Genomic DNA, 12260 nt, shown 5'->3' on the forward strand with positions numbered 1-12260 from the left:
CATATTGGAGATCTAATGATAAAAGCCTAAACGAAAGCCACAAAGTAAGCCTTGTCCAATCTTGTACAAGAAGCCTAAGAGCTTGGAGAGCATTGGAGCACTCCTCTCAAGCCCAAAGAAGAGCATCTAGGCATGTATAATGTGCTTAAGATCCAAATCCATGAAGAGTTAAGCTCAAGAGCTATAAACCTGACCTTAATGTAAGGAAGACTATAAGTGAAGCTTCTTGCAAGCAAGGAGACATGAAACCCTAGTGAAGAGATCAAGGGTGATGTGATTTTAAGTCCTTTATAATCCCTTAATTGTCTCTTTAATTTTTTTCCTAATTTAGTAGCCCTTTGACTTGACTTCCTTTCTTAAAGAGCAAGACTAGCTATAGTTTTCTATTTTAAGTCTAATCAAAGATTAGGATTAATTATATTATTTTTTCTATATTTTGTAATCCTATAATTTAAGGATCACATTTCCTAATTTATGTGGCTAAATATTTTCTCCTTTATTTTATATTATTTTCATTCTCCTTTTTAATATTAGGAAATTAGGGTTTTAATTTTAGAAAATAATCTTCGTTATGAGCCTATATATATGTATATATATTAAGCGTGCTTCTTCTTGTAAACAGAAGAGAAGTTGAATGAAATTATTCATTTTAGAGTTTATAACTCTTGTGAGTCTTAGTGCTTTATGGTGGCATCCTATATGAGAAATAGATGTGATCAAGAGTGTGATAAAATCTTTTGGTATCTTTGAAGGTTGAGATTCCTAAAGGCAAGTACTTTAAAGGATCTTCTTCTTGATCGTTATCCCATTATTTATTTGATTTCTTTCTTTATTTTCATCATAAATTTTTTCCTTTATTTTTGTTCTTGGGTTTTTGTTGTGTTTCAATATTTTGTTCCTAAATTAGCATAATTTTGCTTTTGCATCCTCTATCAAGTACTATTTATTGGACAGGCTAGCACCTAAGAGGGGGTGAATTAGGTAAAACTTAACAATTTTTGAAAACTTAAAAAGTGAGGAACTTGAGTGAGAAGGAAAGAGATGAAATATGTGAGATTTATCTTAGTTCAATCCAAACTTGGCCTACATCAAGTCCTCAAAATCACACTTGAGATTTTCAACTAAAATCACACTTCAATGGATGCTTGCCACCACAGTATAATTTACAAGACTTAATTTGTCTTAATTCATTCAACAATCCTTATTGCAATCTAGCAAGTTGTTATAATCACTTGAAAAATACCTTTTCAAGATCTTAGATGAATAATAGAAATTTTCACATAAAAACTCTCTAAAGAGTTGATAGATTACAAATGAAAGTTTATAAACTTGTGAGAACTTTTTTACAAACTTTATCAAGAATGATAAATTAATGCTAAATGTTTAAGCATAATTTGAAAGCTTTTTGAATGCTCAGATAAATAAAAGTTTGCTCAAGGATTAAAAGTTCTATGCAAGGCTTGAATTGCATCACATATATAGTTTTGGTAGTTGACAGATCGTTAGAACAGTGTCACTAGCCATTGGTGACATATCTTATGTACATCTTGATAAATCATGTGTGAAATGGCTTGTATCAAAGTTCTGGACATGCATATATGACAATTGAAGCATGAACCTCAGGGTGTCTCACACGTGTTTTGAAATTTATGAATATACAACCTATTTTGCGTGACAAAACTCATGTGTGACCCTTATGCTCTCACACATGGTTTGGTTAGAAGAAAGCCAAAACCAATTTTGTGTGACAAAACTTACGTGTGACCCTCTTGTCCTCACGCATGATTTGGCTGGCAAAATGCTAAGGCTAAATCTATATGATAAAACTTATGTGGAACCGAGATGCTTTCACGTATGGTTTGGTTGGCAGAATGTCAAGGTTGATTTTGTGTAACAAAACTTATGTGGAAGCAATAGACTATCATGTGTGGAATGGTTTGTGTCAAACCTAAACCATTTGGGAAGACAGATTATGCATGGAACACAACAACATTTATGCATGAAATGATAAGTTACAAAACTTGAACCATTTTGGGATACATATCAGACGTGGAACCATTATGCACTCAAGAAAGTTTTACATGATCAAGAGATATGGAACTATGAATGACAAATCATGTAAACGTGCAAGTTTAAATTAGGTTTGAAATGGATTAAGACTCAATTTGGAAAAGTATGTTCAAAAGGACTAATGACAAATTACGCGTGGTTACCATTTGCTCTCACACGTGAAATGGCTTTTGACTAAATGCAACGAAACACAACTTGACAATTCAGGCGTGTATACTTAAGGGTTGCTTGCGTGATTTGGAATACAAAAAGTAATGTCAAGGTAACATAAGTGACAAATCATGCTTGGATCACTCTCTGACTCAAGTATGAAATGTCAGTTGGTGTGCCTAACATGACAATTCACACATATGATTATATTAAATCATGCGTGATTCTTTAGACAGTAAAAAGCTCAACTTCTATGAACCATTACAAGCTAAAATAACATAACTTGCAAGCTTGAATATACTGAGATGAGTCTTAATATGCATAATTAAGACTCATGAGCTAAAGATGATGCATTTATTTTAATGATAATGATATGTGATTAAGATCTCAAAGTTTTCACATTGAATCTAAGAGAATTAAATAACTTATCCTATAAATCTTCTTCTTCTCTTGATTTTTCATGTTCTTGAGGTTTTGTCTTCATCCATAATTCTTTATTTCTCTGCACACATAACAAATACCTCTTCTCTTAGTTTTATAATCATCAAAATACATGATCCAACAATCTCTCCCTTTTTGATGATGACAAAATCTTAAGATCAAGGTTTTTAGTTCTGTTCAATATAAAAACTCCCCCTTAATCAAATATGAGAATTAAATATTATAGGTGTAGTAAAATTTAAACTTGCAATCAATAGCTTGAAGACATGAATGAATTACTTAGAAAATTTCATTAATAAAAGATATAGTACAAGAGTTGATCGAATGGATTATCAATGAAAATACAAAACAAGTCGTAAGTTTATGTTCTATTATAACTCTCCCTTAAGTCTAGCCTATCTCTTTTAGTATATCTTCTCCCCCTTTGGCATCATAAAAAAGATCCAGGCCTTCCTAAGAGAGAGAAAACTTGATGCTTGAGATGGGCTTTCAAGACGTCTATATTAGACAGAGAATCTAGATCAAAGGGTTGAGTAGCAAGAATCATAGCCCAGGTAGAAGAATCATTAGGATCTATTAGAGGAATGGGATCTAATGCAACATCTAAGCCTTCAGTAGCTCGAGGAGAATCATGTGGAAGTTTTGGATCAAGATCTTCAATCTGACCTTTAGTAGTTAAAGGGACTTGAGTTTGTTAAGGCTGGCCTTCATTTCCTTAGTACTTAGGATCTTCAATAATGGTTTTCTCAATAGCTAGGTGTTCTTGGTGAAGGGAAGGCTTAGTGTGTTTGTGTTTTGGAATGGATTTCTTTCTCTAAAAGGTTTTGTTTATTGATTGGGCAAACGAAAGGGCAGGTGAAGGCATAAGTATAGGGATGGAAGATGGGGTTGTTGGTTCTCTAACATGTTAAGTGAGTTGACCTATAAGTTTAGTAATATTCATATTAGCTATATCTTTATATAGCTCCTCAAAAGTTAGAGTTTTAGTTAATTTGAGTATGCTAGTGGATTTGTGTGGAGAGGGAATCTGAGAGATTGGCATGCCATTAAATGGATGAATAGGCTATAAGGTGTCTTGATGGCTCTGGGATTCAATGTGTGACTTTATGTGTTGAGCTGAATCCTATGGTTGAGTTTCTAGTTATAGGTGGATAGAAGATCCTTGGTCCTATTGGGTGATAAGGTTTTTTTTATTTTTGAGAGGAAGGGTCAAGTAGGGAAGGCATATGGAAGGGTGAATGAGGTGGGTCAGATTGGGTTTTAGAAGCTGAGGAAGAGTTAATTGTATGAATTCAACCCTCTTTAAATCTTGATAGACCAGCTTCATCTTCTTTCCTTATACTTCCTCCTTGAGCCTCAGAAATCCCGAGGTGATCTGCAACATCCTAAGTTTTCAATTTAGGAATTATCAATGCTTCTAAGGGTATTTTGGTTAAATTAGATAAATTATTGCTTGATAGTGTTTTTGGGAGACTAGTATAGTTTTTGGATCATTGGATAGCCTTAAAAGAAGCTAGGTTGAAGTTTGAGCGGGCCATGGCACAGAGAGAAGTTTAAAACGTGGTAGGGCTCTTTATGCCATGCATCGTGGCAGATGTGTCAATGCACCACGGTGTTAGAAATTGTGCCTTAGAGCCAATCATTATACTATGCACATTGTTATTTAATGAATTTCTCTTTCATTATCATAATAATTTCATGTTCAATATGATTATTGTATCCCTGGACAAACTATAGTGATTGTCCTAAATGTCCTTGGTCGGTCATTTTTGAGAGATCATAGACGAAACAAGACTAGTATGACTTTAATTAATTATAGAGATACAAATTAAAGTCATAGGCACTTGAAAGAGTACAAGGTGCTGGATCAACCTGCTATGAGAAAGCTGCATGGTACAAGTCATAAGCTTATCTCATATGTAACTATATCACTAAGCCCTTTAACCTGAGATCATCATAGATTCCTACATGATGACCATTGAACTTTGACTTAGTCAAAAGTCACCTTTGATCGGGTGATCATAAAGGCTATGATTGAGTTTAATGATATTCATGCAGAGGAATATGAGTGGTCAAGATGAAATTTGTCCCTCACATTAAGTGAGAGATATTATTGGGCCCCTCGATGAGTAAAACTGAGAAAATATATGGGCATACTACAATGGAAAGGGTTTTTTTCATTGCTACTGTCAGTCTACTCAAAGATTAAGAAAGTAATGGTTAGGTAAAGAAGAATGACAATTTCATGTCTCGTACTTGACCGAAATATCGCGTGACAAAAAGGATGTGATATGGTTGCATGATAGGTTACACTAGATCATCGATCCCCATGTGAATTGGGTAGTTGCAATGTCTTGCTAGAGGTCACTTGTGACTTGTGGGCTAATAGAATGGTTAGCCTACTGCCAATTTCATATGGGCTTACAGGGTCATACATAAGAATAGCCCAAATGATATATGAATATGATATATAAAATTAAGTATAGATAATATAATATATATATATATATATATGTATATATATTTGTGTTTATATATATATATAATATAATATGTATTTGTGATATATATTATATTATATTATATTATATTATATTATATTATCGTATGTTAGTTTTAAATTTAATTTTATATAATAGATTAAATTTAATAACTAATATGATAAGAGATAATATCATGTTAGTTTTATAATTTGAATTTATAAAATAAATTTGAATTAGATATGATATTATGGATTAAATTTTTGAGATAAATTTAATTAAATTTTTGTGAGCTTTTAAGTGGAAGATGAAAACCCTTATCTATATACTATATATAGATAGGGACGTCTTTATGAAAGATGAGAGAGTTAGAAAAGTTCTGATGATAAAAACACTCTGAGAGCCATGAAACACCCTATAGAAAGGAAAATTAACGTTTAAAGAAGAACAGACGCTGAGAGCGCTAGCATGTTTTTGAGTTAGAGAGCTGTTCATGTGGATACTGGTGGAGGGAGCAAATCTATGTTATCAACTCCTAAGATCTAAGCGTGTGCTAACTTCAAAGAATTAAAAGGTAACTCTTCTATCCACCTTGACTTAAATGAGTTCGTTTGGTCTATATCAGGATAGGAACTTTAAAATTTTAATCTTTCACTGCACCTCCCTATCCAACACACGGCGCACTTGCAAAATCTACATTTTATCAATCACGAATTAGACTTGAAATCAGAGAGAAAAAAGAGAGAGATCAAAAGGAACAACGAAGAAGGTGCTTGTGGCTACTAAGGCTTGCTTCCAACATGATTTTAGAGGCCTTACAAATTTGATATACATTAGGTAAGCTTCCCTTTCTTCTCCCTTTCCCTCATTATGCAAAATTTCTAACTTTTGTGTTAATGGGGGTTTTGATCTCGATTTCCTTAGGTTTAGACCGAACACATTGACTTATTTAAGGTCTTGGGGAGTTATTAAGCCTTTAACCCTAGGTTTATGGGTTTCATGGTGATTTGAAATTTTTATTGAGAGATTGGTCGAACCTTAGGTATAATTTGGAAGTTTTTAGACAATATGGATGGTTATATGATGATTTTGCTATATTCGAATGCTAAATAGGATTGTTAAAGTGTTTTAGAAGAGTTGATGTTGTCAATAAGAAATTTTAGAGTTATGGATACTTGGAACCTAGTGAATTCGGAGTTATTCAGAGTGATAATTGATAATTATCACTTAATTGTGTAGATTAAGAATTGTTCAATTGTTATTATATGAGTGAGGACATGTGGAGCTAAGGTTGAACCATGGTAACCCTTTTGTGACAAAGGGTTAAGGTAACAAAATAACTTACAGTATTTGATTATATTACTTAACTGTTTGAGTAGATATATTAATTTGTTACTTGAGATTTGATAACCTTGCATATTGCAAAATATGATTTTGTGCATGTAAAACTATTTGCAAACAGTGAGAATGGTAAAAGTTTTATATAGATTGGTTAATGAATTTGAAATGTATATATGTTAAATATGATGAGTGTGAGCATGATCATGTTAGGAGGTGGAAGCTTACCCGTAGGAAAGAGTAGTAAAAGTCCATATGGCATGTAACTCCTTAGGCCATGTTTGGTATGCAGCATTGAAGGGTTGGGTTTGGCATTGGCATTGAATAAGGCCCAATTTAATGTGTTTGGTATAAAGCATTGGCTCTTATTTGGGTTTGCTGAAACCCACTTAGGTGGGATTACACAAACCCATCTCCTACCTGGTACTGAAAAATTAAACCTGGGTTTATAATATTTTATGACAATATTATCCATGGTTATAATATTTTTTGACAATAGTGCCCCTGTTGAGTTTTGCCCTGATAAAAGTCATCAGCATTGCAAACCTCAAGTCGAACGCATCTCCATCGGCGCCGCAAGAGACTCATCCATCGTCCATCGATCTGCCCTGTTGCCATCTCCTTCATCGCGCCTTCAGGTACTGTTGCTCCGTCCTCCCCCTTCGTCGATATTCTTCTTCCATCTTCTTTGTATTTGGCTTTTCCTTTTCCTTCAGGTACTGTTGCTCCGTCCTCCCCCTTCGTCGATATTCTTCTTCCATCTTCTTTGTATTTGGCTTTTCCTTTTCCTTCAGGTACTGTTGCTCCGTCCTCCCCCTTCGTCGATATTCTTCTTCCATCTTCTTTGTATTTGGCTTTTCCTTTTCCTTTAGGTACTGTTGCTCCGTCCTCCCCCTTCGTCGATATTCTTCTTCCATCTTCTTTGTATTTGGCTTTTCCTTTTCCTTCAGGTACTGTTGCTCCGTCCTCTCCTTCACAAATGATTGTTTGTAGGTTTTTATCTGCATAATCTTTAAAATTTTTTGAAATTGTAAGAGCCAAACCCTTTCAAGAATCCTATTACATCTGTCAAGAAAACAGAACCGATTGCATAAGAAATAATACAAAATGTATATGAGAGGCAGATATTGCGTACATACCTACTGTGGGTTCAGGAAACCTCAATCTCATTTTCTTTAGTCTATACGTCAAGAAATCAATAGGCATTCTCTTCATTTACTTAGGCATAAATTCAACTGTGGGTTCAGTGTCTTTTCCTTTCCTCTTCGTATTACTAGTTTAGGATACTATTTTCTATTTTGTAGTTTTTGAAGCTGAGATTAAATTTTCAGAGCATCAAATCTTGTTTAGCTTTGTAATTGTAATAGATGAATTGCTGTGCAATATAAAAGTGTTATCATTTTCAACAGCTTCATTACTTATCATTTTCAGCAGCATCAAATATTGTTTAGCTTTGTATTAAATATTGTTTAACGGCATTTTGAAGCAACAAAAAAGAAGCAGCTCTGAATCAATCAAACAATATCTGTCTGCTTAATTTTCCAATATTTTAACCAATTTGTTAATAACTTATTATCTATTTGACCTATTGGACACACACATCACCTCTTCTACTTAAAAAAAATCTATAATTATAATTATGTTAATGTGAAGACAATTTTAAAGTTGAAAAATCAATTTATGTTTATAATAATAATTAACCATACCTGATGATAGTTTTGAATTCAAATATAAATAACGTGCTTTAAAAAAAATAAAATAAAATAACATAAAGATACTGTTCTAAGACATGTTTTTATTTTTTTAAATATTTAAATCTGAAACACTTATCTAATTTTTTATTTTATAATAGAAACCATACCTTTGTTTTTTTGTTTTGTTTTGTTTTGATATTAAGACAAAGTTAAGAAACAATTGGGAAGAAAAACTAATTGCAGAATAAAATAAATCAAACAGGTCCTTGATCATTTGCTATACTAATACTATTTTATACTTTTATATTGCACAGCAATTCATCTATTATTTTTTTTGAAGAGTGTTATCACTGTGATTTATTGTTAACCACTAATTACTTTTATTCCATTACATATGTTAAATATTAATCTTTTATATATCTGTATAATTGGTACACAGTTATGGCACTATCTGAGGAAAAGAGAATACTATTACGTTTGTTTCTCTTCTGGATGAGCATGACTGAGGCAGTGTATGCGTTTTGTATTTGTATGTGTATGACTATCATACTAAGGAGACGAAGAATCAGACATATACCTTACAAAATGGATTTTATTGCTAAGAGATCTTACCTAAAGAGAATGATGTCTAGCAGTGATGTAGCCTGTTACAACTTACTTAGAATGCATAGATCAACATTTGATAAGTTGTGTTCTATGCTAACGGATGTGGGTGGTCTTAAACCTAGTAAGAACATGCTTGTAGATGAACAAGTTGCCATGTTTTTACACATACTAGCACATCATGTGAAGAATAGAGTAATACAACATAACTTTGGTAGATCGGGAGAAACTATTAGTAGGCATTTCAACTCAGTACTTACTAGTATGATGAGACTTGGAGATATGTTGTTGAAGAAACCAGAGCCAGTGGCTGATGACTCTAGCGACGAAAGGTGGAAGTGGTTTAAGGTAAATATATATGTTATGTATTTATCATTATTTTTGAAAGTTGTGTGAACAATTTGTATTAACTTTTTTTTACTTTTCTATTTTATAGAATTGTTTAGGCGCCTTGGATGGAACTCACATCAAGTTAAGAGTTCCTTCTCTTGACAAGGCAAGATACCGGAATAGGAAAGGAGAGATAACTACAAATGTGTTGGGTGTTTGCTCACAAGATGGTTTCTTTATATATGTTTTGCCTGGGTGGGAAGGGTCCGCAGCAGATGGACGGGTTCTTCGTGATGCCATAAGTAGAAGGAATGGCTTGAGGGTTCCACAAGGTCACTATTACTTGGTTGATGCTGGGTACACCAACTGTAAGGGATTTCTTGCACCGTATAGAGGGCAAAGATACCACTTAAGTGAATGGAGAGAAGGGCGACATCCTAGAAGTGCACAAGAGTGCTTTAATATGAGACACTCTTCTGCACGAAATGTAATTGAGCGGTGTTTTGGTATTTTGAAATTAAGGTGGGCTATACTAAGAAGCGCATCTTTTTATCCCATTCGAACACATAACCGAGTTATAATTGCTTGTTGCCTCCTACACAACTTAATTCGTCAAGAAGGTGTAGATCCACTTGAAAATGAAGTTCCAGAAATGGGTGTTGATATGGACGGGATGGAAAACACCCCAATTCAAAACATGGATGCTTCTGATGAATGGGCTACCTTTAGGGATACTCTTGCTAATGAAATGTTCACCACTTTTTCTTCTAATAGGATATCTAGATGAATTAGTTATTTCATTTAAACATTATTGTTTGTTTGAATATGTTAATTTTCTTTGTTTCTTTGAGTGTGGTGTATGGTATGATAGAACATGTATTATTGTTATGTCCTTAATAATAATATATTGTCATATTGTCTTATTGTTATTTAACCTCTTCTCAAGTTCTAACATTTTCTTCTTCTAGCTGAACAAACATGTCAAGTAGGTCTGGAAAATCAGACAAGCACATGTGGACACCCGAAGAGGATGAATTATTAATTCAATCCATGATGGTGCTACATGATAAGGGAGAACTTGTATCTGACAATGGTTTAAGGCCACGTGTCTTAAACACTTTGAAGGACATGCTTGATGGTTTGATACCTGGAAGTGGTATTAAAGCCCATCCCCATATTCAGTCAAGAGTTAAGAAGTTAAAAATTAACTATGGTGTGGTTTCTGACCTTCTTAATTTATCTGGTTTTGGTTGGGACCCTGAAAAGAAATGTGTGACAGCTCCCAAGACTGTTTGGGATGAATATGTGAAGGTAAATTTGTTTTTTCTGGTTTTTTGGCTGTTAGTTTCTGCTGTTTCTTTCTGCTGCTTATTTGTTCTTTCTGGTTTTTTTTGCTGTCAGTTTCTGCTGTTTCAATTTTTGCTGTTTATTTATTTTTTCTGGTTTTTTGGCTGTTAGTTTTTGCTGTTTCTTTCTGCTGCTTATTTGTTCTTTCTGGTTTTTTTTGCTGTCAGTTTTTGCTGTTTCAATTTTTGCTGTTTATTTATTTTTTCTGGTTTTTTGGCTGTTAGTTTCTGCTGTTTCTTTCTGCTGCTTATTTGGTATTTCTGGTTTTTTTTGCTGTCAGTTTTTGCTGTTTCAATTTCTGCTGTTTATTTGTTTTTTCTGGTTTTTTGGCTGTTAGTTTTTGCTGTTTCTTTCTGCTGCTTATTTGTTCTTTCTGGTTTTTTTTGCTGTCAGTTTTTGCTGTTTCAATTTCTGCTGTTTATTTGTTTTTTCTGGTTTTTTGGCTGTTAGTTTCTGCTGTTTCTTTCTGCTGCTTATTTGTTCTTTCTGGTTTTTTTTGCTGTCAGTTTCTGCTGTTTCAATTTCTGCTGTTTATTTGTTTTTTCTGGTTTTTTGGCTGTTAGTTTCTGCTATTTCTTTCTGCTGCTTATTTGTTCTTTCTGGTTTTTTTTGCTGTCAGTTTCTGCTGTTTCAATTTCTGCTGTTTATTTGTTTTTTCTGGTTTTTTGGCTGTTAGTTTCTGCTGCTTATTTGTTCTTTCTAGTTTTTTTTGCTGTCAGTTTTTGCTGTTTCAACTTCTGCTATTTATTTATTTTTTCTGGTTTTTTGGCTGTTAGTTTCTGCTGTTTCTTTCTGCAGTTTATTTGTTTTTTTCTGTCGCAGGTAAACAAGAAAGCTGCTAAATGGAGAAACAAGACTTTCCCCCATTATGATGAGCTATCTAATATCTTTGGGAAGGATAGGGCAAATGGAAAGGATGCTCAAACGTATGAAGATATCGTTGAAGAGTTTCATGATCAACATGGGTTTACTTCACCCGTAGAAGATACTCCTACTGAGCACATTCCAACTGATTCTCAAATGGATGGATCACATGCCAATACTTCACCACAAGAGAACTCTCCAACTGAGCTGTCCCCTTCTGATGCAACTTCCGGAGCGAAAAAGAGGAAGCGAAACAGCACTGAAGCTCAACCTTCCATGCTTGAAGGCATGAAAATGATTGTTCAAACACTAGCTGATGGGTTGAAGGAGTCATCTGAGCGTTTTGGCATGCACCTTGATAGAGTTGAACGTGAGAAACGTATTGATGGCATGAGGTCGTCTCTCCTTGTTGAGTTGAAGAAGGTTGAAGGACTTTCCCACCAAGAACGTCTCAAGGCATATGTGAAGATTATTGGTGATGAGAATATGCTAATTGGCTTTTATTCCATGCCTGAAGAGGATAAAGCTGATGTGATTCGCGAAATAATAGCATAAGCTAGTATTAGTGTCACTTGATATTTTGGTGTATCTCGATTTTTTGGTGATCCTTAGTAAAGTTGCAAGAGGATCCTTTATATGTAATGTCATGTTTAGATGTCTAATTTTTTGTGTAAGATATGGCATATCTTACTTGGGTGCTTGGATATATGAGTAGCACCATTGACTATATTTTGTTTTAAAGTAAGATATAGAGTATCTTGCTTCCTTGACCTTATTAATTATGATATGATAAATGACATCCTTTGTTTCATGTTTTATAGAGCATCTATTGGAAGTTTATATAATAGTAGTATATATACAAGTATATATACACTAGCTTAATTTGATCATAAAGTTGCAACTTGGTTCCTTGCCCATATGAAAATGCCATCAAATGAAAGAA

The 12260-nt window shown here is 33.8% G+C and overlaps 1 protein-coding gene across 3 annotated transcripts; it reads left to right on the forward strand.

Annotated features, from left to right (window-relative positions):
- The first annotated feature begins 6791 nt into the window (after nt 1–6791).
- LOC129305256 (protein ALP1-like) lies at nt 6792–12023 on the forward strand. Of its 3 annotated transcripts, none has more exons than XM_054945264.1 (3): nt 6792–7117; nt 10075–10417; nt 11276–12023. In XM_054945264.1, the coding sequence occupies exons 2-3, from the start codon at nt 10085–10087 to the stop codon at nt 11870–11872; spliced, it is 930 nt and encodes a 309-aa protein (XP_054801239.1). In that variant the 5' UTR covers nt 6792–7117; nt 10075–10084; the 3' UTR covers nt 11873–12023. The 3 variants fall into 3 exon arrangements, with proteins under 3 accessions (XP_054801239.1, XP_054801237.1, XP_054801238.1); XM_054945263.1 differs by lacking the exon at nt 6792–7117 and adding an exon at nt 9000–9124; XM_054945262.1 differs by lacking the exons at nt 6792–7117; nt 11276–12023 and adding an exon at nt 8528–9124 and having other exon boundaries at nt 9213–10088.
- Nucleotides 12024–12260: the final 237 nt, after the last annotated feature.

The sequence above is a fragment of the Prosopis cineraria genome, unplaced genomic scaffold, assembly GCF_029017545.1.
Source record: "Prosopis cineraria cultivar Desert tree isolate PC_DT_omini unplaced genomic scaffold, ASM2901754v1 PC3, whole genome shotgun sequence".
Classification (NCBI taxonomy): Eukaryota; Viridiplantae; Streptophyta; class Magnoliopsida; order Fabales; family Fabaceae; genus Prosopis; species Prosopis cineraria.